This window comes from Boleophthalmus pectinirostris, unplaced genomic scaffold (genome assembly GCF_026225935.1).
Source record: "Boleophthalmus pectinirostris isolate CB_2022bp ecotype Guang Dong unplaced genomic scaffold, ASM2622593v1 HiC_scaffold_10, whole genome shotgun sequence".
NCBI classification, from domain to species: Eukaryota; Metazoa; Chordata; class Actinopteri; order Gobiiformes; family Gobiidae; genus Boleophthalmus; species Boleophthalmus pectinirostris.
In genome coordinates, this window is record NW_026570971.1 from 21920295 (window position 1) to 21947360 (window position 27066).

The 27066-nt window shown below is 38.3% G+C and overlaps 1 protein-coding gene across 1 annotated transcript in view; it reads right to left on the minus strand.

Moving 5' to 3' along the window:
* Window positions 1-27066, minus strand: part of syne1b (spectrin repeat containing, nuclear envelope 1b) — an 80592-nt gene that overhangs the window by 2287 nt on the left and 51239 nt on the right. The window contains 60 exon segments of the mRNA XM_055155188.1: window positions 1443-1501; window positions 2475-2567; window positions 2813-3025; window positions 3163-3291; window positions 3382-3582; window positions 4129-4340; window positions 4468-4594; window positions 4674-4771; window positions 5548-5616; window positions 5991-6312; window positions 6812-7003; window positions 7276-7413; window positions 7555-7737; window positions 8182-8332; window positions 8848-9035; window positions 9509-9671; window positions 9752-9918; window positions 10279-10437; window positions 10945-11100; window positions 11208-11333; window positions 11711-11905; window positions 12068-12302; window positions 12377-12471; window positions 12581-12728; window positions 12934-13088; window positions 13162-13308; window positions 13501-13683; window positions 13770-13974; window positions 14126-14259; window positions 14370-14540; window positions 14620-14775; window positions 14942-15097; window positions 15189-15365; window positions 15601-15750; window positions 16157-16339; window positions 16637-16769; window positions 17132-17328; window positions 17597-17728; window positions 17817-17990; window positions 18247-18447; window positions 18678-18797; window positions 18865-18966; window positions 19381-19590; window positions 19953-20108; window positions 20187-20312; window positions 20440-20593; window positions 20685-20785; window positions 20860-20991; window positions 21095-21286; window positions 22247-22423; window positions 22888-23082; window positions 23489-23650; window positions 23853-23966; window positions 24172-24312; window positions 24691-24861; window positions 24957-25100; window positions 25327-25509; window positions 25588-25710; window positions 26558-26743; window positions 26891-27028. Coding sequence (XP_055011163.1) covers window positions 1443-1501; window positions 2475-2567; window positions 2813-3025; window positions 3163-3291; window positions 3382-3582; window positions 4129-4340; window positions 4468-4594; window positions 4674-4771; window positions 5548-5616; window positions 5991-6312; window positions 6812-7003; window positions 7276-7413; window positions 7555-7737; window positions 8182-8332; window positions 8848-9035; window positions 9509-9671; window positions 9752-9918; window positions 10279-10437; window positions 10945-11100; window positions 11208-11333; window positions 11711-11905; window positions 12068-12302; window positions 12377-12471; window positions 12581-12728; window positions 12934-13088; window positions 13162-13308; window positions 13501-13683; window positions 13770-13974; window positions 14126-14259; window positions 14370-14540; window positions 14620-14775; window positions 14942-15097; window positions 15189-15365; window positions 15601-15750; window positions 16157-16339; window positions 16637-16769; window positions 17132-17328; window positions 17597-17728; window positions 17817-17990; window positions 18247-18447; window positions 18678-18797; window positions 18865-18966; window positions 19381-19590; window positions 19953-20108; window positions 20187-20312; window positions 20440-20593; window positions 20685-20785; window positions 20860-20991; window positions 21095-21286; window positions 22247-22423; window positions 22888-23082; window positions 23489-23650; window positions 23853-23966; window positions 24172-24312; window positions 24691-24861; window positions 24957-25100; window positions 25327-25509; window positions 25588-25710; window positions 26558-26743; window positions 26891-27028 — 9500 coding nt within the window.

Here is a 27066-nt window from a genome sequence, read left to right on the forward strand (position 1 = left end):
AAGAGGGCTTGCACATTTCATCTTTTAATGTTTGACCTACTACCTCTCAGACAGCAGCAGGAGGTCGACAGAGGGACATTGGCTTTGGTGTGACAAAAACTGTCACCAGAATAGATCAACAATATATAAAAACATACATTCAAATTACAAAAGAAAAACATGTACATCCATTGATGTATAAGGCCTGTCTAAACTTTTCTTATAGTATTGTCTTGTCAACTTTGTTTAGTACCTTGAGACAGTTCATGGTTAACAAGCAAGTAAGTAATTTTGATATTTCATAGGACTAAAATCTAATTCTATGTACGCTACTGGTCAAAGGTTTTAGAGCACCACACTTTTTCCATTTTTTTCTGTTTATTGTGTCATTTCACTCTGAAATGAAAGCATAGAAAAAATAAGCAATTTGAGTTGAAAAATAAATCATTGAATCAATTAATAGACCAAAACGTATTGTAAACTTTTGATTCATCAAAGTGCCCACCTTTGGATATAGATAAAACTGAACACAGCTGAACACACTTGTGGTATTCTTTCTACAACAGAAATATTCTTCAAAAAGTTCTTCCCAAGTCTGTTGCAGAAGTTCCCATAAATGTGTGGCACTTGTAGGTTGTTTCACTCTTCTGTCCATTTCATCCCAAACCAGCTCGATGGGGTTTAAGTCTGTGACTGTGCTGGACACTCCATTTTTTCAAGCTCACAATCTTGTTCTTTTTTCCTGAGGTAGTTTTGGCAGAGCTTGGACTTGTGTTTTGTTATCTTTTATCTTTTTTTTAACCTCTGGCTGTTTAATACTTACCTTTGTACCATTTCAAGCACTTCATTGGAATTGCATGACTTGAATTGCCATAAATAACTCGAAAAATGAGGGTGTTCTAAAACTTTTGACCAGTAGTGTATGCAGTGTTTATCTCTATATGGGTGGTCAACTTTTGCCATCCTTCCAGCATAGAATGAAATGGCAAAAAATACAATACAATTAACCAAAACCTACCTCTAAGTATGATGTAATTTTGAATCTAATCTAATTTTGTTGTACAACTTGCGTCTATAGCAAATAAAAAAATATATTTTAAAAAATTACTTTCGTGGTATCTGCAGACTACCTATATAGAGCTCAAACTAGTTTAGTTCGGCTTTCTAAACAGCCAGTCACTCCAGGCAATCGAATAAGTGAATATATATGTTCTTTGGACCAGCCTCTGATCCCACTGTCCACTTTCCCCTGCTGTCTGTCTCACCTCCCTAACTGTAACACAGGGTCTAGACGTGCAGAAGATGATGGAAGTCACTGTCATGCGCATTTACTCCACAAAACCATTTCTCCGAAGCATCTACAAACTCTGTCATCCAGATTTTTAAACAAATATTCTCCTCCCAGTGGATCATGGGTGATTTCCATTATCTTCTGTGTGTGCTAGAAACCAACAGACATGTACCTTAGGTGTTGACTGCTCACAGAAGCTCCGGGCTGTGACACCCTACTTTTGCCCCGTTGCTGTTTGCAATGAACAGGGGGGAGGGATAAAAGAAAGAAAGTATTTTTCAGTCCAGGCAAATTATGAACAAAGCTATCGATGAACCCCAAATAACAAGAAGCAAATGATGACAAAAGATGATAGCTTTTGGATATTAGGGAATAATTTTTTCAAAGTGCAATACAACTTTGAATATATGTTATACAAGGTAGTAGTAGTGGCATGCTTATTTGGACTGATGCTTAGATTAAATTAAAATGTTAATATGCTTGGTTTATAATAAAATACATTATCAAATTAGACTTTTGTAAACTTAGCTTGTAAATTTTTTCCAGTGTTTCAAAGAACAGTTAGATCAAACCAAATTAGGACCGATTAGAGGAAAGAAAGATTTGCAGGACAGACATTTGGAAAAAAGAAAGAGCTGAAATTAAAGTTTAAAGAATAATTTGCAATAAAATAAGATTTAATATAAACATCTAAGAGGAAGGTGGAGAAAAATAGGAATTTGTAGAACTTGAGAGATAGGAGAGGAAGTAGGAAAGTAAAGCTGATGATCACAGAAGTGGTTCTCAAACTAAGAAATCAATAATACAATAAAGTTAAAAGGGACTAAACAAAAAATACCAAGAAAACCAGAACCTGTTCTTAACTGCATATAAGGCAAGACAAAAGATAGCAGCACTACTAAACTAAATAATCTGCACTAAGAAAACAAAGGCAGGCTAACAGTGTATATTCAAAACATAGGTTAAATGATACCATTCTTTGTAACACTGTTGGTACTTGCCCCACAGTTTGAGAACCACATGTGTAGAGAGATGCAGTAAGGAGGAGAGATTTGGGGATGGAAGAGGTAGGTGGATCTGGCCTTCAGGGGGGCATTCAGGGGCACAGGTTAAAATCATTACTAACAAAACAAGCCAAAAATTCACCAATAATCCCAGATTTGAACCAGAGAAAAAATGCAGTTTTTGTGGGTATGTTTGTTACCGATCGCCGTCGACTTGGTGTGCTCCTTCCTGAGACCGGGCTGAGGGATCCAGAGGTGTCCAGGTCATCCGCAGAAGACCAGGAGGACAAATCCTGGTATAAAGGAAAAATGTGTATTGTAATGTCAATTTGATCGCAACTCAAAGCCTGACAGAAGCTGATCAGTAGAGGGAGGCGGTGGGCAAATGTAACTAGCATCTTAGAAAAAAAAAGTATCACTTTCCATAGTTCCTAGTCATATCATGAATTATTACATTTATATAGGCTACATGTAGTAGTAATTCTTGGAAACTCAACATGCTTTACATGAATGAGTCAGTAGTGGACTAATGACTCACCTGCTGACTGCTTGTGATGTCTAAGATCTTGGCCAGTTCCCTCAGGTCCCTGGTCACCTCTTTCAGCAGCAGTTTGAGTCTGTTCCCGATGACGTGGACCTTCTCTTTAGCCTCCAGACAGTCACTGCCCTCAGCGTTGACCAGCAACTGCAGAGACATGTCCTGGAGGGAAGCAACCTTCAACTGGGAGTCCAACAGCTCCTGCCGGATTTGCTGTAGAGATTGTAAAAAAAAGGATATTAGTAAATGATTAGGTAAATGTGTATGTAAAAAAAGAGATACATACACACACATAAATTATCTTGTAATCATTTAAGCCTGGAATATTTGTTCAGATATTTGTTTCATACCGTCAGAGTCTTGTGATGTTGCTGGAGAGTGTCACTGTCCAGGATGGGGTCAATGGGAACCACCTCATTCCTTCGCCGATCAATGTTTTCCAACCAGAGCAACAAACCATGGCTCATCTCATGGAAGTCCTATAGATAAAAAAATAATTAAATCCTCACTGTGAGACATCAAAATGAAATAGAAAGACTAGAATAGATTAAAATGTGTAAAAAACATACTTGACATTGCATAAGTGCCTCCTGTAGGGATGTCCTCCATTTGTCCAGAGACAGGCCCAGTCTGTCCCAGTGGTTGTTCATATCTTTGAGTTTGATTTGAAGTTCTCTGGACTCCACAGAATCCGACTGCACAAACTCTCCACTGCACAGGTTTATAGAGAGAACAATGGCCTTTCTCTTGTCATAGGCCTTCTGCAGCTCCTGTGGACAAGATAAGCAATAGTAAGTGGTAGATATGAACAAAAACTCAATTTACTAAAAAGTAATATTATTTAAGATTGAGTAACACATTGTCATGCAGCGTTAACCGAGTAAAAGTAAAGAGGTGAAAATGAACTTACTGTACGCTATTATTCCTTATACTACAACAATCTACTACTGCTTAAAATATTTTATAATGAACAATATAGACAAAAATCCTGCACACCGTCTTACTTGCAAATTGTGAGATTTATTAGGACAAACCGTGCAATGTTTCGATACTAGGTCTTTGTCAGGCAAACAGAATGAGAGCTCAGGTGGCCATCTTAAATGGGGTGTGGCAAGCACCCAAGGGTGACAGGTCATAAAGAACCAGTGCACTCAAAAACCCCAAAACTCACTCAAAAAAACATAATTCTTTTACGATGAACAATATAAATTTGTTTAATTGTCTTTTTCCAGGTTGAGTATTTAATCAGACACTTTTATCAAACCAAAATAATAATTTCTGTATCTATAAAATGGTATGGTAAACAAGAATGTTACCTTGAGTTTCTTGATGCGCTGCTCGATGGTCTGGATGTCCGTGCTGAGGTCCAGTCTCATCTGCACCTCCAGCTCCTCCTCTGTTTGTCCCAACCAGCTCCACACATTATTCAGGTCTGAGTTCAGCTGCTGCCACTGCTGCTGACGCTGTTTTGTTCGCAACTCTTTACTCAAGTCCTGAGCCTGCAGGAGCTCCCAGCGCTCTATCACACCTGGAGAGAGGAAGGACAATTGGTCTCACATAAAAAAACAAAACAAAAACATCTAAATATGTATCACAACATGTCGTCACTGATATACCTGTTTCCAATTACAATCCAAAAACAAAAACAAATTTACCTGAGGTCTGTGACTCAGAGCTGTTGGGATCTGCAAGTCCTGAAATTGTATCTTCATCCTCTTTTAGTTCAAATCCCATCCTCTTCACTGTGTCTATGCTGCCTCGACACTCACCCAGAAGTCGCATCTGACAAAGAAAATCAGACGAAATATAAGCGACGTAACTACACAAATATAAGAAATATATGAGACAGAGGAGAACATACATATCCCATATAAGATCCATCGAGTTCTGCTCCTGTTGGTGTTTGACTACGGAAGCGGCTTACGTCCAGTGACTGTGAGTCTGTGGAGGCGGCTTCACCTGGAGGTCAAATGTAAAGATGTTATGCATTTTTATTAGTTTTAACATGTATCATTTGTTTTATATCATTATTGGTAATTGTGCTCCAGCGAACAGCTTTAGTCCCATTAACACAGAGGATCACACAATAGAAATGGGTGTGAATAATTATTAACATGATATTCAAATTTCAAAATCCACTTTCAAGATTCTGTTGTGTCTCTGTATGAATGGAGCTCAGGGGAAGACAGAGACAGTTATTGACAGAAAGAAATGAACTACGGTATGTTAATTTTTTTTAGAAAATTGTGTCACATTTCAGACAACATGCTTCTCTAAACAATCATCTATAATTAAAAGTGGTTGTTTTTATTATATATCAGAGTACAATGTCTCAGCAGAAAGACATGCTGAAAAATTGCACCACCAGTGTAGGAGACGGAATTGCTCAATCCACTTTTAATTACAGTCTGAACACATTATGAAGAAATTGTTATCAGGGTTAGCCACACACCACACTGCAAGTCCAAACAATAAAGCTGGTTAGACAATGGGATAGGGTCAATTCTGTTTTACCACCACCAAATTCAGGGCCAATTTGATGGAATTAAAATAAAATTGACTCTACCATCTAGAGAACCCAATGTGTTATCAAGTGCCCAATCATTAAGAGAAAAGTAGAAAAACTCGGTTCCCACAGCCTAGTGAAGAGAGTTAAATCTTATATTCAGACAGGAATAGTGAGTTAAGTCAGGTCTAGGAGCCTGTATCATGCTGCGGTCTGCTGCTGCTCATACCAGTGGAGGACCTCAGAGTTTGCTCAGTTAGTTTAACATAGGCTTCAGGGCTCTCTGGGATCACTACATCTGCAAGAAACATTGTACAATATATTCAACACTAGAGATTTTCCTCAAGTGTGTTCATTTATCAGTATACTGTACTTAGAGTTTATTTCCCTTTCGCCGGGTGGTAGCTAATTTACATTGAATGATTTTTTCAGTTTACTAATGCAATTCTTGAGGAAAGCACAATAATTAACAGAACTGCTAAATTGTAATATATTAATTCAATTTGGTTTAAATACTATAAAAATTCACAAAATAAGACCATAGTAGTAGGACATAATTTAAGCTGTATATAGAATGAACAAATAACACCCAAATTACAGGTCAAATTCTTATTTGTGCTTTGTTTGATTAGACAGTAATTATACACAAACCCTTAGCCTTCAATGACTGACCTGAGAGGGCAGAAGCAGCTCTCTGCATGAACTCCCCCTCCTCGCTCTGCTGCTCCCTCAGAGCCCGGCTGGCACTCTCCAGACCTCGGCTCAGGTCATAGTCGTGGTCCCACTCCAGGGGGATGGAGTCGACACTGGCTGGAGTGTCTCGGCCTGACCGCTCTGTCCTCAGCTGAGCTGCCAGAGACCGCCCTGAGGAGGGCAGAGGGGACAGGAACCCGTCTCCCAAACGTTCACTCCACGGGACACTGGACAGGTCCCCGGGTTCGTCCAGCTCCAACTCCCGGTCTGACAAGGACACTTCGGTGTCGTCGTCTGCAAGCTATGCAAGAAACAAAGGAAACAAACATATTAACGTAACATATTTAATGTGGAGGTAATAAAACTTTAACAAATGCCCTGATTTAAAAGCACCCATACAATACAATAAGTGTATCATCAGGACACATCACACACCACATCACATCATAGCGAGGTCTTTTTGGTATTATGTTGTAAGATCTGCCAACCTAAAGCAAGTGCCTGATTCTACTTTTTCTGTACAAATATAGACATGAGGATATTTTGTTCTTTACAATTGCAGCCTCTGTGATTCAATAAATGCATCAACTCAAATAGTGATATATGTACAGCTCAAACACAAACAACTTCTATATTATGAACTGATTGATCAGTAAAATTTGAATACTGTGTACCAAAGGACACAGTACACCAAATATTGTTAGAGTGAAAAAATATCCTCCATCCTTAAGTTAGATTTATGTGGACCTGGTTCAACATAAATTATTAATTTTTTATTTAGTTTGCTTTGATACACTTACAGGTAGGCGTATGAGTTTCTTGTAGTATCTCTCGACTCGTCCGAACACTTCTTGACAGTAGCGCTGCAGCTCCTCCAGCTCCTCCTCGATCACTGCAGCGTCCAGAGGCTCACTCTTCTCGATCAGCCCCTCCCCCTGGTGGAAGATCTGCTCGATTTTAGCTGTGGTCAGGGAGATCTCCTGCTGGAAGGACTGCAAGAGGGACAAAACTGGTTTCATTATACTATATATTATACTATACTATATATTATACTAAATTAAAACTGGGTGAAATTTATCAGTTGGATTTAGTTTAGTTTAATTTACTGGGTTAACCTTCTCAAAAATTGTTTACTGTCAGAGAGTTTTTATTACTGGTAATTTAATATCAGCAAATTGAAGTGACTCAGAGCAATCAAGATCATATTATTTTTCTTTAATTTGTCAACAACCCATTTCTGTTCTAAACAGTGCTATGAACTCACCCTGAGTTGTTTGATCTTGGCCTGAATGTCACACTCAGAGAAATGCTCGATGTTTGTAAGCTGCAAGTCCATCTCCGTCAGCCAAACCAGGATCCCGTCTCTTGCTGTCTCAAACTCCTCTCTCTGATTTATAAAGTGCTGTGAATACAAAGCATAAATGATTATATACTGTAACCACAATTTAGTTTCACAAAGGGATACATTTACAAAACAATATACAGTATTAGCAGTGGCCATAAACAGAATTAAAACAGGAGAGCTGATTTATTATTGACTTGCCTTGAGTCTGCGGAGGATGGATGCCACCCTCTTCTGCAGGTTGTCCCATCTCTGGTTGGAATTATTGGCCATTTCCTTGAGTCTGCAGCAGGAGTCAGTGCGGTTTTCTCGGGCCAGGCGCCGATACTGCTTATTTATCAGCTCCAGTTGGGTTAAGCTTTCATGAACCTGCCTCTGAAAAGCCTGTACAAATACAAACACAATCTTTACAGGTAATCTGGGTTATTGTTAGAGTATATGACTATAAATTTCACTAAAATAGTTAACAAAGTATAATGAAAAAAATTTAAGATTCAACGTACATAGAGGTAATTCCATAACTGTTACATAGCAATCATAATGTTTACAAGGGTCCGAAAAACACCTTCTATGTACATAAATTGTCCCTGCACTTTAGCACTTTAGATGGATTTTCTGTGAGATAAGTAGAGGTTTTTCACTTTAGGACTCAGTGCTACTTCCTGTATCTCTGTACTTATCTTCTCAACTTTTTCCCAAAAACTGCTACTTAACTGAAAAACTATGATAAATATTTATCACAGACCCAATCCTAATAATTGTTAGAAAAACATTACAGCCTCTTATGCACTGTAGACTATTAAATCTATTAGGCTTTAATATTCTTGCCTCGAATTTCTTGAGCTCCTCCTTGGCCACAGTGTAAAGGACATTAGAGGAGTTGGGCAGAGCAGCAGTTTTCTCTGAAGTCGTCAGCCATTCGTCGTATCGGGAATAATCTTCCAAGAATTTTTGCCACAATTTCCATGTCTCCTCAATCCTACAAAGAAATAACAATGACTAAATGCTTATATAAGAATTATCTGAACTTCTTAAATGAGGGGAAAATGTGTAATAGAAAATAAGAAAGATGTTTATCAATATGTGTTATCAGTTCTTAGTAGTGACCTCTTTCTTTATATAACTGATTTGACCCCATTTGGCAACTGAGTCCAAACCAGACTAGGGCTGTGTAATTAATTAATGGACTTACAATTATTACTCAAATAATTTACAAAGTCTGTGTTATTAAAATTAATAATTAAATCCATTATTAATTATTATTAATGTTTTACTATTTATTTTTAGGAATTATAAATTTATATTTTCTTCTTTACTAGCTGATGACTATCTTATGGCACTGCTTTCAGCTAATGCGATCCTTATAAATAAACAAATAAACTATAAATATTGTTTATCTTTTTTTTTTCTCCAGAATCAAACTGCCACATTGTAGAGATCTACGTCTATGTTTAGAAACTATGTATTGTATCTCTAATAAGCCTGTGTCCGTACCTGAGGCGCCTCTCCATGGACAGAGCGCAGATGCTCCTCCAGCGGCGGTCCAGGCTGCGTGTGGCCTGTTGGATGGAGTCACATTCAGCGTCAGTGGCGCAGGCGTCACAGTCATGCAGCAGAACCTCACACAGGTTCAGGACAGAGGCAACTCCAGTGCTGTGCTTCTCTATGTCACGTTGCAGTTCCTACACACGCAAAAGAAGGCAAGGAGTCAAAGGAAGGATGTACAGAAAATAGGAAAATGTAATAACTAATTTTGTTCTAAAATAGTAAAATGACTAAGCATTCATTAGGGTTTTTAGGACACCATCTCCTTGAAATTTCCAGTTTTATAACTTCAAATAAAGTGTTTAATCTTAATCGGAAGACCATTTTGAAACTTTTGAAACTTCAAATAATGATTCTGTTTGTAACAAAAATCAATGTAAGTTACTGTGCATAGAAGACGTCAGCAAATTGTGCTTATATAAGGCCAAATAATAGCTATTCATAGGACATGCAAATAAGGTAATTTGAGGGTTAACATCATGATCAAGACAAGACAAGACTGTGACTTGTATACTGAAAGTATATGAAAATTGAGGACAGAAAGGAGCGCTTCCTTGAGAATGAGGGCACAGATTAACCGAAAAGAATCAGTTTAGCGTAATAATAATACCTGTTGTAGATCAAGTTTCGTCTGTATTTCCTGGTATTCACAGGTGTCGTAGGTGATTGGTTTGGAGAGCTCTGTTTCAATATGAGCCAACCAGGACCGAAGACTGCTCATATTTTTGTCCAACTGCTGCACAGCTACAAGAGTCTCCTTCAGCTTCTTCCCTCTGTAACATAAACCACAAATTAGTCTCAATGCTCAAATCAATGAACAGACAAAAAAAAAAAAACAAAATGTCTCTCTTGCCTTGCTCCAATGAGATCCAGGAGATGCTGCCATCGATCACTAACTTTGCCCAGTTTCTGTTGGATTTCTGCAGCTTTGCTTTGGTGACTGGCTCGGGACAAACGCTCTCCTAGTTCATGCAGGTGTGATTTGTTCTGTTCAACCAATGTTATTTCCTCTTGATAGTCCTATATGTAATAATGAAGTTATTAAATATGCTAAGTGAAAACACAACAAACGACTCGCCATACCACTGTAACACACTAACTTACAATACAACACAACAATGACTATACATTTACTATTATGGGCCCAGATTATTGGTCACATAGAAAAGCATGTCTTCACACCAACATGCTTCAAACTAATCAAAATTTTCACTTTTTATATATGCTTGACAGGTCCAGCAATTAAAAATGTCTAATGCACTTCAGTTGTCAGTGGTTATAGTATTATTCTTGATGGGACATTAGACTTAGACAAATTTTATTGAACCACAAAGGAAATTATTATATGCAGTACAAAACTATAACAAAATTGAAGCTTACCTTTCGTAGTTTATCGATCATTTCCTCGATGCTGATGTCTCCGTTCTGGGACACTTTGCTCTCCATGTTGGTAAGCCACTCACACAGCTCCTTGTATTTCTCATTGAACACGGTCCATTCATTCAGCTTTTCGCACACCTGTTGTCTGCGCAGAGACAGCTGAAGAACAAAATAACATTACAACTAAATGCATGTCTGTGCAGAGCATTACATCCATAGTGTAAATGTAAGAAGTGCATTTGCATCTAGTCAGTTTCCTGTGTGCAGAGAGCTTGCAGCACACAGGATGTACTGTGGGTTTCAAGTCATCCACTATACAATACTGACAGTTCCTATTGAAGAACAGTAGTTAAGTAAAGTAAAGTAAAATTAAGTTGAATACTGATCGAACTAGATATTTATTTTAGTTAGTTTGTTTTTAAAAAAGTTACATTTGTTTAGCAGTATTGCAGAGAAATTCATTGGCATAAAATTAGGCAGACTGAACATGGTATTCTTTATAAAACAGCACCATTTTCAGGCCATTCTACAACATTTTACAGTCATTATTTTGTCTTTATTGAGTTTTAAACTTGAGTTTTTAATAATAAATATTCACAGTGTGTTTTCAGTGATAATCTGAATTTGAAACATAGCACATTTTATAACTATTTTTTATAGCTTTACCTGGTGACACATTTCATCCCATTGTCGATGCAGCAGCTCAATCCTCTCCTGAAGAACAGAAAGATCCTCTGAGCTGATGTAACAGGACAGAGACTCTCTCAGGACAGCCAAGTGAGCTAAATCTCCAGTCCAGCCATCAAAGGTGTTCTCCAAATCCTTCATAAAAATTGACAATAAAATAATACAGTCAACAATCTAAACAACTGCTACTAAAGTTTTGGAAGATCAAAATGCTCTCAACTCTTAAATAACTGAACCCTTACTTTGCAGCGCATTTGTTCAGCCTGTAGATCTTCATGATGATCAGGAAGGGGCAGTGAAAGCTGACGTTTGAAAGCTCTCAGTTTCTCCAAAGAGGAACAAATACCTTTCTCACATCTCTCCCAGTCCTGTATATGCCACAATTTAAGTGTTCACTAAAAGCTTGTACAAACACTATTAATTACAAATCGCTAATAACCAAAAATTTTAGTCCTACATTATAAACCTTTGTTAAACAGCAGAGCAATAGCTTGGTAACTAAAAGTGAAATCTTTTATCAGTACTTTTATGTATTTAATTGTAATATGATTAATCCTTATAACACAGAAGGAAAAATGCAGATGGTCAGGAAATGTGTTTTAGTAGTAGTAGTAAAAATATGTATAAGTAAAACTGAAACAGAGCAGAAAAAATGTCCTTTATCCCTTTTTATAACAAACTATAGTCATGCTATTATTGTGCCATTATGTGTAATATACTTATAATAAAATTCAGAATTACAGACCTTGAGCAGTATGGCCAGCTCTTTCCTCTGCTCCTCCAGACACACTGTAGCTTGTTTCCATCTCTCCTGTATTTCTGTGAGCTCGGCCTGTAGCGCCCCCTCTGCTCGACCGTCAGCGGAGAGCAGCAGCTGTCGACCTGCTTCCACTGTCAGGATGTAACTGCCCTGCTGCCGCTGGAGCACCTTCTCCTTCAACTGAAATATAAAAGAATATGTATTTACATTAATTTAACATGACTAAATAAATTCAAACTAAATTATTAAACAAATCTGGAAAATACTAAGGATTTGTTATGGTTTATTAGTGCTAAGTAATTTTAAGCTATTATCTAGTCACTGCCCCACATTATATTTTACCTGTACAGCATCTAGCATGGATCGTGCTTGTTGCAGTGGAATAGTAGCCCCAGACTGAAGCACCTCTGTGGGGCGGGACACTTCCAGGAGCCACTTCCGTAACTTCTCCACCATTTCCCTGTAGCGCTGCCACTGTCGGATTAGACCATCGATGATCCCCCTCCTCTGCTGCGCCCGACGCACCACTCCCTGCCACTGGTTACTCAGCAAGGTCAGCTTCATGTTGAACTCATCTCTGTGTAGTTCAAATATAATGGTTTATTTTAAGTGCTTTCAATATTCCCATAATTATAAGACTATCATTCAAACCTGTCATCTACTTGGCCTTGTTCCAACATCCTCTGTCCATCATTAATAATTGAGTGAAGAATCTGCTGGCGGCTAAACATCTCAGCTTGGAATAACTACAAATAAACAAAAAAATGCATTGATAAATACCATAGATAGGTAAGTGGTTGCATTACCAAAGTAACATTAATATATTTCTTGTCTACATCAGGAGGGAGCGCTAACCTCGTGGGCCTTTTGTTGCTCCATCAGGCTTTGAAAGTTTCCTGAAATTTCTACAGCGAGATTTTCTTCTGTTTGGACCAAAAACTCCATCCAAGTTTCACACTTCTCCAGGAAGGTCTGCTGTTGTAACAGGAAGGACTGAAGTTTGCTGCAAAGAAATATAATAAAGGTTAATTGAATGGCAAAGACATTTTTAGGTTATAGAAACCATTTATTCATAAAGTACTGTGCAGATGCTCAACAAATCAGTTAGTTGAATAATTTATCAATTGATTTCTAAAGGTAATGCATTAAATCTAACATATCACTGAGGTAATTTGTTCATCCAGTTTAAAATAAAATAAAACTATTACCTAAATCTCTCTGTAGTCTGGGCAGAGGCAGTTGTCCAGCTCCGGTTGAGGTTTTGCATGCGTTTGATTTCTGAATCGTTGAGAGGAAGTTTGTACCCAAGTTCATTCAGTCGCTCCAATTCAGGGGCCATACAGCTAAACTTAAGCATCAGTTTCTGCAAAATAGAGAAGTAAAGTTTGAACACAAAACAATATAGATATCAATGATTTATGTTGGACTGTGGCTACCTTAAGCTCATCCATGCGGCTCTGGATAGCAGTTAGATCTGTGGAGCCGTTTGGGTCTTGGATCTTCAGGACCTCCTCAGCCTCAGTGATCCAGTTTCCGAGTGAGTCCAACTGATCAGTGAACCTCTCGTAATCATGGACTCCCGTCTAGTGCACAAAATAGTAGAGAACTAGCTCAAAAACATAATATAACACATAATACATATCATAATAATATTGAATAATTATTGTGGAAATACTGACTTTTTCAATTGCCCTTAATTTTCTTTCATTCAGATATTCAAATAGCTTACAATTTATCTATTAAAAATAACTCTTTATGTGCATGCCAAAACATACCTGCATTGTAGTGAGCTGGCGGTTGAGAGCCTGCTCCACAGCATTCACTCTTTGGCACAGAGAAAGGTGATCTGACTGAATGGCTGATGCTGCTGATATGTCCACCTGTTGTTTTAGCTGTTCTCCGAGTTCATGAAGGACCTGTAGAGAGGCCTGGACTGGAGCTTGAGACCGCAGCACCTCCTAATCCCCCCAAAAATACAATATTAATAATAATACAATAACACTACAAATAGTAATTTAACACATATTCAATAAAGTTTACTCACAGTGCATTGGTGGATCCAGTTGGACACGTCTTCATCAGCGATGTCTTTGCTGCTAGCGGTCTTGAGGAGCTGGTCTGATTTTTCCTCCTGAAATTGGACACTGCTGTAGCTCTGGTCGTACAGTTCTTTGTAACGCTGCCACAGCTGAAGAAGGGCTTTGCTCAATTTAAGACGCTCTGCAATCTCCTCCAGTAACCCAGTCCATCTGAGTATAAACATTAAAATAGTTACTACAGCAATACTGCACTGATATAATGAATCTATAGGGTATGCTATAATGATATCAATTTTCATTGCACATGTTCACCAATTCACTATTGTTTATAAAGACTAAAATTATGTTATCAGGTTTTAACCTTGCATTAACGTCTTTGAGGGCATTATTGAGGGTGTCTGACACAGAAGGGTGACACTCCTTCAGCAGTTGGTGGGTGACAGCACCAAACTTCCTCAAACTGCTCTCCTGCTTATCCAGATCTTCTTGCAAGTCCTTGTGAAAAGACATAGACCATTTAGTATTTCACACATTAAGATTAACTAAAGGTATTCATAAAATAATGCATTATAAGGTGTTAATTTCATATTTAATAATGTACTCACCTGTAGACTTTGCACCTGCAGCTGAACAGCCTCCAATGACCCAGTGAGGAGGCGAAACCGTGACACAGAGTACCTTCCCTCCATCAGGTAACCATTGATCTCCTCTGATGCTTTTTTATATAAGGTCCACTGATCCAGCACCGACTTCAGGCTGATTTTCAGCTGCCCAATCTACAACAAACAAATTAACAAATTAGTATTACTGGTAATATCTAAACCCACTGGTAATCATATAAAGTTGTGATCCTACCAGGTGGTCGAGATTGGACCAGGTGTGATTGACACCTTGCAGTGTCTCCATGACGATAGCACAGGCCTCATCTGTTTTATTCTGGACCAAAGCACAGCCCTGTTCCTCAACTCGCTCCAACTCTTTTTCCTTCTCCTTTACCATATCCTCCATTTCCTGAAAATACATGTGTGACTGATATGTGAGAAGGCAGGAAATTAAGGAACCAACATTTACACAGCATCATATCAATCGAGTACTTCTTAGATAGATCTTTTTAACAAGCTGGCAAATTTTTACTCAAATATGTAAAAATACTCCCAATATTGCATCATAATTTTACCTGGCAGTCTTTAAGTGCATTTTGTACAGATGTGAGGTCTTCTATCCTGTGTTTCCTCTTCAGTCTTTCTTCTTGTGCTGACATCCAGGACTTCAGAGCTTGAATACTGCTCTCATACTCCAGCCACATGACCAGCAGGCCCTCCAAGAACTGAATCTATTGGTAGGTCAGATAATTAACATTTAGTCAGTGTTTTATCCTTTTAATTCATTTAGGGCTTATAGTTTTTTTGTATCCTTCTTCATACCCTTTCGTTGATGCGTCCCTGTAGGATTTGCCAGCGTCTGTTCATGGCTCCAAGTCTTTCAGCGAAATCTGTCTTATCACTGCGTTTGACCTCCACCTCCTGCCCACTCAGCTGCAGCACAGACTGGTTCACAAAGTCTACCGTCAGCTGCTTACAAGTTAAATCAACTCGGAAACCCTGGATGGAAAAAAAAAAAATGAATGAAATTAATTAAACTATATTCACAAACACATAACTTAATACTTCAAGTTATAGTTACTAACTTTTAAGCTGTTGACCATGAATTAAACAAACACTAAAGATGGGTGGGATGTATTGCTCAAGGACATTATGGAAGGGACTAATGGGTACCTGAACTACTCCTCATTGACCATCACATTTACTCATAATGAACAACACTCAAAACACTCACCTTGTATTTCTGCAGGTAGTCCTGAATCACATTTGAACCAACTGCACTCTTGAGATTTTCCTCATCTTCTTCAATGACACTCTCCATTAGAGATATCCAGTTGAAGAGTTCAGAGATGGCATGGCGCGAGGCAAGTTTCTCCATCTGAATCTGAAATAAATAATGAGATGTGGAATCTGTGCAAACTCAGAAAAAGTATAATGTATGTATACTGTTATTCATACTACATATTTGTGTGCCAAAGAGGCTATACTAGTATATGTCAGGGAAGAAATCCTTCTTTGAACAGACATTGAATTAAGGAACAACTAAGGTCTAAGGAACAACTTGTCACCCATTTATAACTTCATTCCCAGACCCAAACAAATAATACGTTTGCCAAATTTGACAGTTTAGGGTAGTTCAATGGAGATGACTAATAACTACTTACTGTAAACTAAGAGTTACAGAGTGTGTTAGTTTCAATTAACTTCTCCTTTCAGACAGACATTTAAGGCAGTGACTTACAGAACCCTGTCAAAACCCAGAAATAAGAATAACAAATGCTCAGATTTACCTGATGCAGTTTCTCTTGGACCACTGGGATCCGTGTGAGCAGTTCAGTCCATTGTGTGTCTATGCGGCCCAACTCAGACCTCAGAACCACTGTGTCCACCTTCTTCAGTCTCAGCAGCTGGTTTCCCTCTGACACCACTGAGGACTTCAGACTCGACTTTCCCTCTACCTCTTTGGAAAACTCCTACAATACAATTGATACAATCCATAACATTAAAGAAGATGATAGCTTAATAATATAATTTGTGAATAAGATGTGACAAAAATCAGGTTTTTGAGACTCTACTTTAGACCAAATTAACAATTTCTGGCTAATGTCCACACATGAAAGAAAAGACTATAAATAAACAGCACTTAAATGTTGCGTATAAGTTGTGAATGGGAATCTTATTCTAAAAAAAGTTGTGATCAATTTCATGCTTTGATATTTCATCCTTAGTTCAGGCTCTGCAGTTATCAAATAAATCAAAAGTAAATTTACCAGAAATGCCGTGAGATGGTCCCTGACGGTCTCCAGCTCCTGAGGCACTAACACAGCCTGAGTGTTCCAAAACTCCAACCTCTCTAGAGCCGACTGTAGCCATTCACTCAGCTCCGCACACTCCCGCTGGTATCTACAATAAATACAGTTTACTTAAAGGTGTATTATGTGACTTTTCACATAGGGTCCGCCATCTGCTTGTCACCATGGAGATGTTACTGAGTTGCCGAAAATGTTGCACAGTGTGGCATTAGACATATCTATCTTCACGCACACATTTAGATGACGCAATTAGGCTAAATTACAGTTCAGATCTGTGGAGAGGTGTTCAACAGTAATACATACATAAAACGATGTCTCAATGGTGTCTTAAAAAATAGTATGACTATTTCACTCTATCAAGCAGCACAATATCATTTATAAAAACATATCACAAGGACCAAATAGCACAGTTAGTCATAGGTAAAACACTGGATTTTGTGACATGTCTCTGACCTGCTCCAGTGTTTGAGCGTGGCCTCCAATCGCTGCAGCTCCTTGTTGACTTTGGTGGAGTTGTTGATCCAGTGCTCTCCTAACACAGCCAGCTGATTCTCCAGCCCAGGACAGCACACGGACTGTAGCAGGTGTTTCCCCTCATCCAAAATCTGGTGCAGTCTGTGTTGGTGCTCTGTCAGTCTGCCCTTTAAACCCTTGAGAAACCAAAGGGCCATTGAAGACAATATACACACACAGTTAGCAACTATTTTTTAACTTGATTCGGAATATAAATGGGACTGTGGCATAACATGATTTACAATAACAAATTATTACAATTACAATAACAAAGTGTAATATATTACTACAAAAAAATATAACATTTCAATCAAATATTTTATGTCATTGAACTAATAACATAACATTCAGTCAATATAGTAATTGCTGAGACAGGTCAACTTATTGGAAAAACTCTTGGTGTACCTGATACAGTGAGATCCTCTCTATCAGCTTCTCCTCAGTCTCCTCGACCAGTCCAACCGTGGGCATGTTTTCCTCAACAGCTTCCAGATGTCGACTCAAATACTGGTAATCATGAGCCAAACGACACCAGGTCTAGAAAAAAAATGGATTATAAAATTAATTGATCATAAACAAGAGAAAGAGATCTTGAAGTAAAATTACATTAAACATTTGGTCTTACGTCGTGTATACACTCCAGTTCCACCCCTTTACTGTGTGCTTTCTTGAGGATTTCTTGAGCCTGGGCCATAGTCTCCTCTAAAGCCTGACTTTCTTTGGGTAGCATGAGAGAACTGATCTTTCTAAAGTATGTTTCTGTTAAAATCATATGTGTCTCCAAACCCTGGAAAAACTCCTGTAAGAATAACACACAATTATTATAAATATGGACTTAATTAAAACTACTAATATATTCCTAGAAAGTAAAAATGCATTATCAGCAATATATCAAACATTTATTAAGTTACAAAAAAATAAATATCTTTGAATATTAGCTATGAAATGATATATGCACTGAAGAAAAAAAAATACATTACAAAATATGAACAATGAACACACAAATAGTAGATTATAAAATGGTTCAATGGTTTAGTATTTAAAGTTCATAAAACCTTATGCTTGTCCAGATGACTCTGTACTTCATCCACAGAGCTGGCGATGATCCTGTGGTCAGCGGCCATCTTGTCTTTGGCGGTGTCCACCAGGTCGGCCAGGTCCTGCAGAGCTCGATCAAACTGCTCCTTCAGTGCCATGTTCTGATTCAGACCGCTCCTCCGACAACCGACTGTCATCAGCAACTCCTCATATGAGTCCTGAACACGCAAAGAATATGAACATATAGTATAAGTAAGCTATAAGATCACATGTCAAGCTATTTTTTTTTACACTTCAAATCAAACTAAAGTTAAGTCATTTGGAAATACTATGTTTTTTAACTAAAAAGGCAAAATCTTAATAACAAATTTTTCAAAAGATCAATCATCACCTAAATCAGCTTTCCTTAGCATGTAGTAATTATTATCTCATTATTTCATTTCATTACCTGTAGTTTTAGTAGTTTGTTGATGGATAGTTGATCGGCCTGTAATGATGCTCCTCTGGTTTTGAGCTCTGTGATCTTCTGTTCAAAATTTCTCAGGTTCTCCTCTGCATTGGCAATAACCTGAAACACCAAAGTCAGTCACATTTATCAAAAACATGTTTGATTCAAGTTTAGATTATTTCTTTACCTCAAGTTGTTTGGAGGCTGGCTTATCCATGGCTCCAGCTAAGGCTTGTAGAATCTGGCACTTGGTCTCAATAAAAGCAGTGTGGAAAAGCTGCAACTCAGTCTACATTTGAACAAAAACACACAAATGTAAAATTAAATAAAATTGTATTATGTCAATCTGGGTCAATTATATTTCAACCAAAAAGCATTTTATGAAATGAATGCATAAGATCATATATGATAAACACAAATGTGTCACTATACTTGATTGCACTGTAATATGATTCACCAAACCTAACCCAACCCAGGGGCAGCAGGTGAAGCATAGACTAATTCTGACACAGTTATAAAAATGTTTATGAATACACATCGATCCTTTTAGTAAAGTAAGTAATACATAAAATAACACTAGTATGAAGATTGTAAATGAAAACAGTTAGTATTTTCTATGTAATAATACTGAATCAAGGTGTGCATTTAACCAGTCTTTTTTATTTTTCTATCCTATAATCATGTTATTATGATGCTGTCATACCTGGAAGGCAGTAAGTTCCTGTGCCCTGGTTCTCATGTGGTCACAGCGATGGCCCAAAGCAGAACCCAGAGTCCCGAGCCTCTCTTTGAGACAGTCCAGGTTGTCCTCTAGCAGAACCCGGTCCTCCTGCCTCAGACTAGAAGACCCCACTAACAATGACCTACTGAGCTTCACATCCTCAGTCACATGCATCACATCACTCTCCAGGGTCTGTGGATGAAAGGTTAGCATAATATAACAAATATTACATTAGATATTGTACACTTACCATTTTCCAGCAAAAAAAAACAAAAAAACAAAAACCAAAAAAATAACAAAAAACATACAAATAAGGATTTTCCCCATTTTGCTACCCTCCTTGCAAAGAAATCACATTCACTGCATAAGTATAAGCAGGTTCGTGTGAGTAAGATCATATGTAGATTTCTTTGCATTTATATATTCCTATCATAAAACATGAACATAAAACTATGAAAAATGTATGTTTAAATAGTAAAATTCAGGAAATCTGAAGTATATGATCATTATATTTGTGCAGCTACAGACACAAGGCACTTGGCACATTACAATACCTCTTGTTTCTCAAGCTGTTTTTCTGCATTTTCGGCCATGAGCACTGAACCAGAGAAGACGTTGTTCTCCACACCATCGAGCCACGAGGAGGTGGAGGCCACGGCTGTGTAAAGCTGCTGCTCCATCTGTGCTACCTGTACCTCTCCAGCACCAGGCTAAAAACAAAGTAAAAATTTACTTCTAGTATAATACAAAATAAGTTACAATGATAAAATACAAGAGTAGAAATTTACCTGGTCTGTCATATCTTCTATTGTTTGTCTGAAACTGTCATAGAGAGTTTTTAAAGACGATTTGTCGGTTTGAGTTTGTCCTTTAAACAATGGGCCAGATGTCGTCACCCGAGCTCGAGCATAGAGCTAGAAGATATTAAGAAATATTACCTACTGGTCATTGTTTAACATTCATAACTGTAACTGTGTGCAGGATGTACTTATTTAATTGCTGCAACATTAAAATATGTCATGTATTTGTATAGGTCTTTACCGGTTGTTTCTGGTCCTGCTCCAGTGATTTCTGCAAAAGCTGTAGTTTAGTTTTTAGCTCCAGTTTCAGACTTTCCCATCTCTGCCTCATCTGATCACGGGCAATCTGGGCTTCTTTCTCAACCAAAACTTCTGGTGAAAAAGGTTCTGCCAACCTGAATAAAAAATATGGGTCAAATGTTTAACCATCTTATATAGTATGAATATATATATTATATAGGTAGTTAGTATAGTATAGTAACCTACACAGCACTACTGGGAGAGGCCTGTTGAATGAGGATCTCTTCTCCCCGACTGGCCACAGACTGGAGCAGTTTCTTCTGTTCTGCCAACTGCTCTTCAAGTTCCTTTTATCAAAATGCATAGAATTAGTGAACAATAAACTGTTTAAGATTATTCAGTATGATTAGCTGCTCACTACCTTCTGCCTCTGCAGTGTGTCCTGGTGTTGCTGTGAGCGAGTGGTCCGAGCCTGGGCCAGCCAGTCCTGCACACTGGGGCTTTGAGAGAGACTTGAGTCTGACTCACTGTCTTCCTGCTCCTGCAGAGAGCCCTGGGCCAACAAAAGATGACACTTGAAACAGTGACTTGACATAGCCACAGACTGAATGTAGCTCTGATGTTTAGATTGAGAGTTATCCTCACAGTGTACTCACCTGAATGTTAGTCTGCTTGTCCTGTAGCATCTTCTGCAGCTCCAGCAGTCCGCCCTTCACTGTGCTCAATTTTCGGGTTAGTCTCTCAGCCTCCTCTCTGGTCTCGGCGCGCCCCTCCAACAGCAGACTGTCGCTGTGCATGGTCAGCTCAGACAACGCCTGCACCTTCTCCTCGATCTCCAGTAGCATGTTCTGGAGGAGCAGGAGCAGAGATGCCAGCTCAAACATGGCTGTTCTACAGGAACCCCAAACAAGGGCCAGTATAGGACCACAGCCTTTATGACAGGAGCTCTCCCTGTCCCGTGGACAGGCAAAGATGGCTTTTAGTCTTCATCTTTGGTCCACCTCTGCAGTGTCTCCTTCTGTGCGGCATATCACCACTAATCCTATACTAATCACTCAGCCATTTCTAATCAAACAACTTCCATTGCTATCCATCTTAATGAAATCATTACTCCATAGCAACAACCGGCCATCTATAGCTTGCTAGTCCACTAGAGAAGCTAACTACGCCTCTCTAGGATTCCCCTACTTGGATATTCAAGCAGCTTTGGTTCACACACCAATCCAAGCAGCACTATCAGTTAATCTTCGTGAAGCCTCCACCCCTGAGCTGCAGGTCTGTGCTAACACGCCTCCCGCACACCAATACATTTGCATAATCTTCTTAACAACGGTGCTTCAGACCGTTAGAAGCCCAGCCATCTGAATTTAACTTCTTACTGCCCTAATGCTCTTGTTTATCCACAGCAAGATTTCTGTTCCTTATGTGACAAGAACAATACAAAGAATATTTCTGGCATAAAAAATAATTTTGATGGAGGTAAAAACACAAAACAGCAGCAAAATGTAAAAGGACAATTTATTGTTTATATTGTGAGAATAATGGTATTTGCCCATATTATTAATGAAAAGTAATAGTAGTAGTAGTAGTAGTACAAGGACTAGATAGTTATAGGTGATCACCATTGCACTAGTTAAAAAAAGGAATAACAGCAAAGTAATTATTATATCAGTAGCAACAGACATTATGGATTTAGCAAAAGTGCTTTTACTTAAATAATTTCACAAACATGGACTTCATCCACATTTGTAGCACACACGTGCACATTTATATTACTTCATTAACAGGCCTCTAGGGGGAGCTCTTACCTGACAGTCAGTGAGCAGGGTCTCCATTTCCTCCTCCTCTGCAGGTGTAAGCTCCAGCAGAGACTCAGCGGTGGTCCGGGCTGTGTTCAGCCAGTGTTCCAGGTCATCCACCTCAGTCAGATACTGGTGAATGGCCTGCTCCTGCCGCTGGCCCTCCAAACGGTCACTAACACACTCCTGGGACAAAAAAGGGAGTAATCATTAAATATGGCAGCACATAATCACCAACTCACTTTTTGGTAACAAATTTGAGTATTATCCCTAAAAATATTGGAATTGCACAATCTTCAAAATCAAAATATCCTTGTGAAAATATATGCAATAACAGGATCTTTTCTAATGGTGTTTTTGCAATTCATAACAAATTAAAATTTACAGACATATTCAAATGTGTAACTGTAAATGTCTTCAAGTGTGAGAAAAATGTGAATGGACTGTAAATTTAAGACCAAGAGCAGAAATATAACTTTAAACTCTCTTTTGAAATATTGCAACACTCTACACATTGCAAATGTTGTTTCTTTATAATCAGATCTTTTGCAGCTTGAAAAATATTGTAGACTATATTTGGTCCACTTCTAAATGATAAACATACCTTACAAAAATAAATGAAAAATACAATATGACAATATGATAATCACCTCCAACTGTTGTTGCTTCCCTGATGCCTTCATGTGTATTGTAGCCATCCTCTCGGCCAACACAGACAGAGACGACTGCATGGCGAGCTGATCAGCCATCTCCGAGTCTACAGAGTCTGACACAAGATCCTCAGTGAAGTTCAACTGCAGCCTGTCGATTTCATCCTGAACTGTTTGGATTTCTCTAATGATGTCCTGCAAGCAATACAATAGAATAGTTCACAACATCCCCTTGTATCACTTTAAATGTACTACTGTATGAAAAAACACATGAGCATTTAAAAAATAAACTTTATAAACTTTATAAAGCAGTGCAAAATGGCTTCATTATAAAAAATCAATCTCAAAAACTCTAAAATAGAGAAAATTCTTTCAAAAGTTGTAAATATCTGAAGGAAAATTATTTATGTTTTATGAGATATGATCAGAAAGAAGGAACCATTTATTAAAGCTACCATATGTAATTAGACTAGCTGACCAATCCCTATTGTTTTCTCACTTTTCACCGCTACATGATATCAAATAAACTTACAGCTGGTAGCTTTAAATCATCCACATTATCAGTTCATCAATAAATAAACTCATTGTATTATTAACTCACCTGATGGTCCCTTATGTGGCTGTCAGGGCTTATATCTCCCTCTAGTGGTTCGCTCAGTTTGTTTTCCAAAGTCTCCATTTTGGAAGAGATGGACTGGAGCGAGCCCTGGTAATGCTGCTGTTTCTCCAGGGCTTCATACAGAGACCTCTGCTTCTCACTGATCTGATAATGTAAAGATGGGTGTGCATACAAAATATTTATAACAATATTGGAAGTATAAATGTGGTAAATAAGTAATTGCTTATAAAATGTTTTACAAATAAAGTGAGCTTTTTTTCAGTGATCGAAAAACTAAACAATAAAGTATCATTGAATTCATTACTCAAAAATACTATACTGTTTTTTTTTTTTTTTTTTAACGTACCACATTTTTCAAACTCTCCCATGATCGCTGCAGGTCATCCAGGTGGGCCACGGAGTCAAATGTTGGGTCGTATAACTCTTGAATAGGAGCTCTTATAAGTGTTCCTCTCCCCATCTGATAGCAAAATAATATAGATTGATTTTGAATGACATACAGTCATTTAATCCACTAAGACAGCCTTGAAATGAGTCTGCTTGCTCTAGGGGACAGCAGGTTAATAAATCCTCAGCAAAACAGTTATAGTTGTACAGCAAAAAACAACAACACTACCAGTGAAGTACATACTGAAAGTAATAATAGGAAAGGCAGACAGATTTACCTTGGAGACTGTGGGCTCCGAATAGGTGACAGGAGAAGGGGAGCGACAAACAGGCGGTGAAGAGATCTCACTGTTAGTGCCGTCCTCTCCAGACTCCTCAGTGACAGGAGACAGGAGCGTGTGACAGCGGCCAGCAGTCATCTGACAAACCACAACCAAGACCACACAAATCAGTACACACATGCAAAAGATAGACAAAAGTAAATTCAGAATTGAGAAGATAAGGCACTTTAAGTAGAGTGCACTCATGTTAAGGTAAAAAAAAAAGTACAATGAGCTCCAATCATAGTTAGTAATGAGGGATAGAAAAAAAAATAGATAAATACAGTATCAAAGCATATTATTTGCTAGCTACTTTAATTTAAATGACTTGACAAATTACAATTTCTACGCATAATATTGTTTCAAATATTAATCCACTAAAAGATATATTGTTCATGAGTTGCTACTATAACTGTAAAGAATTATATATTATATTATTAGTGTATAAAACAGCTGTAAAGACTATGGTTTTCTTACCGTAACTGTTTGTGTAGTCTTTTTGTCACTGTCCAGCTCCTCGGGCAACCCCTCAACATCAGTCACAGTCAGTAACATGGTGGCATGTTTGGCCTTTACCGCCAACATCTTACATTTGGAGTTAAGGGATGCAATCTGCTCTTGGTATCCTTTGATTCGCTGCGCTAGTTCCTAAAAAGTTAAAATTGTATTGATTAAATGTAACAGATTAAGAATGTACACCTATAAACATCACACCAATGACAACAGTTAGACCTAGGACCTACTTCGTGGTGTAGGATCTGAGCCTGTAGCTCCTGGATGTTGCTGGATGGGATGGGTCTGTCCTGAATGGTGCGATGTGCTTCTTCTATCAGCCCCTGTAGGTCTCTCACCTCCTGTTCATACTGCTCATACTGCACAACCGCCTCCTGTTTAAGACAAAAAGGTACAATTATGCAAGTGGGTAGATTTGTGTCAAGACATGATTTTACTATACTATTTGTCAGAACTGTAATGTAACAATTTGAAAAGCATGACTCAACAACCTTATACATTAGATATAACCACAATTAGTAGTTCTCTACATTAAATGACTATAGCTATCCTACATATAACACTGGTAACAGGTTGAAGTCACAGTGCCCCCTACTGTACCTGGAGGATATTGCACTGCTGTATGGCCACATGCTGCAGTTGGCTGGCCTCTTGCTGCAGCCTCAGAGCAGTGCGGCAGATGGCAAGGTTGGGCATCACCTCCTCTGGGACCCTCAGAGCACTCTGACACAGCTGTACGGCCTGAACCTGCTGCTTAAAGCCCTCCATATCAGCCAATAGACGCTGCAAAACCAAGAGCAGTTAAGTAGTACACAAATTAAAGTGGTTAGGTTTTCTTTTTTTTTTAGTTTGAGGACTTACTTGTCTCTGAGCCAGCTGTTCTTTGAGGCTCTGTCGGGCCAGTTCTGGTGAGGTCAGTGTGGCTTGAACTTGCTCCAAAGCAACATGTAGAGCTTTCACTTCATATTCTAAGGCTTCCATACTCTGACAAAACAAACATTATACACATTCATTAGATCATCAGCTACATACAGTATACAACAAACAGGCCAATGCCAAACAAATATGTGCCAAAAGCTGTCTTTGCTGTATTTTGGCACATTTTTGACAGCAGCAAGATCTAGACACACTTTTCTATAAAATGAGAGCAAATTAGTCTTGCAGGCAATGCTGATATGGCATGGTTTATGACAAGGGTGTCAAACTTACGGCCCGGGGGCCTGATCCGGCCCTCCAAGACCTTTAGTCTGGCCCTCAGCTGATTTTCTATTAAAATATTTTAATTATATTTTAAAACCTGAAGACAAAATTTGCAATTTTTCACACACCATTCACAGTCAAAACCTCTGATGTGTCTGCAGACATGCAACTAGAAATAATAGATTTAGAGTTACTACCTACCTTTGTGAGCAGGTTTTCTCAGTAATGAACATTAAGTTTCAGGAGCAAAAAGAAAGCATGACTAAATTCTATGAAATGCATACATGTTAATGTTAAAACATTGTGTTGAAATTGTATTTTTCTTAAAGTTTCAGGTTGTTCATAATATTATAATATTTTGTAAAAGAAAGAGTTCATCAATTTAAAGAGATTTCTGTAATAGATTTGTGTTTCTCTTTACAAATATTTGAACTTATTGTTATTTTTGGGGGTATATATGCCATGAGTTTTCTGATCTGGCCCCTTTGGGATCAAAGTAGGTTGGATATGGCCCTCGGACCAAAATGAGTTTGACACCCCTGGTTTATGATATAATAATTAGATACTAATTCATAGCCTGTCTAGTTAGATTTAGTCAAAATATTGTAGTAAATGGGCAGAACATGGTTACCTTGTATGCATCTTCCAGGCTCTGCAGACGTATCTTGATGCTCTGTTGCAACTCTTCTGTGTGTCGGCTAAGCTCACACACCTGCTGACTCATGGACTCCACCTGCAGCACCTCAGACAGAAGATCCACCTTCTCCGCCATTGATTCAAGATCTCCATGAAGCTCTCGGGACTCACGAAGGACAGACTAACAATATATATGTTCAAAGATAAGTTTAAGGCTGTACTAATTGAACATTCCAAGGAAACTAAAAACACTAAAGCGGCACATTCACAAAGTTACATAGTGTACCTTTCAATGACCTACTTATGACTTAGTGACTCATGGTTTCACCTGGTACATGCGTATTTGCTCCTGAAGATGCACAGATGAGTTCCAGATGATGTTGGCTCTTACTAGACCCCTGGCTCTCTCAGACCACCTCACAATGAAGTCCAGCATTTCATTGTATTCGTCTATATAGCACACAGCCTAAAGGAGGATGAACAATTATAGGCAAGGCATTTATC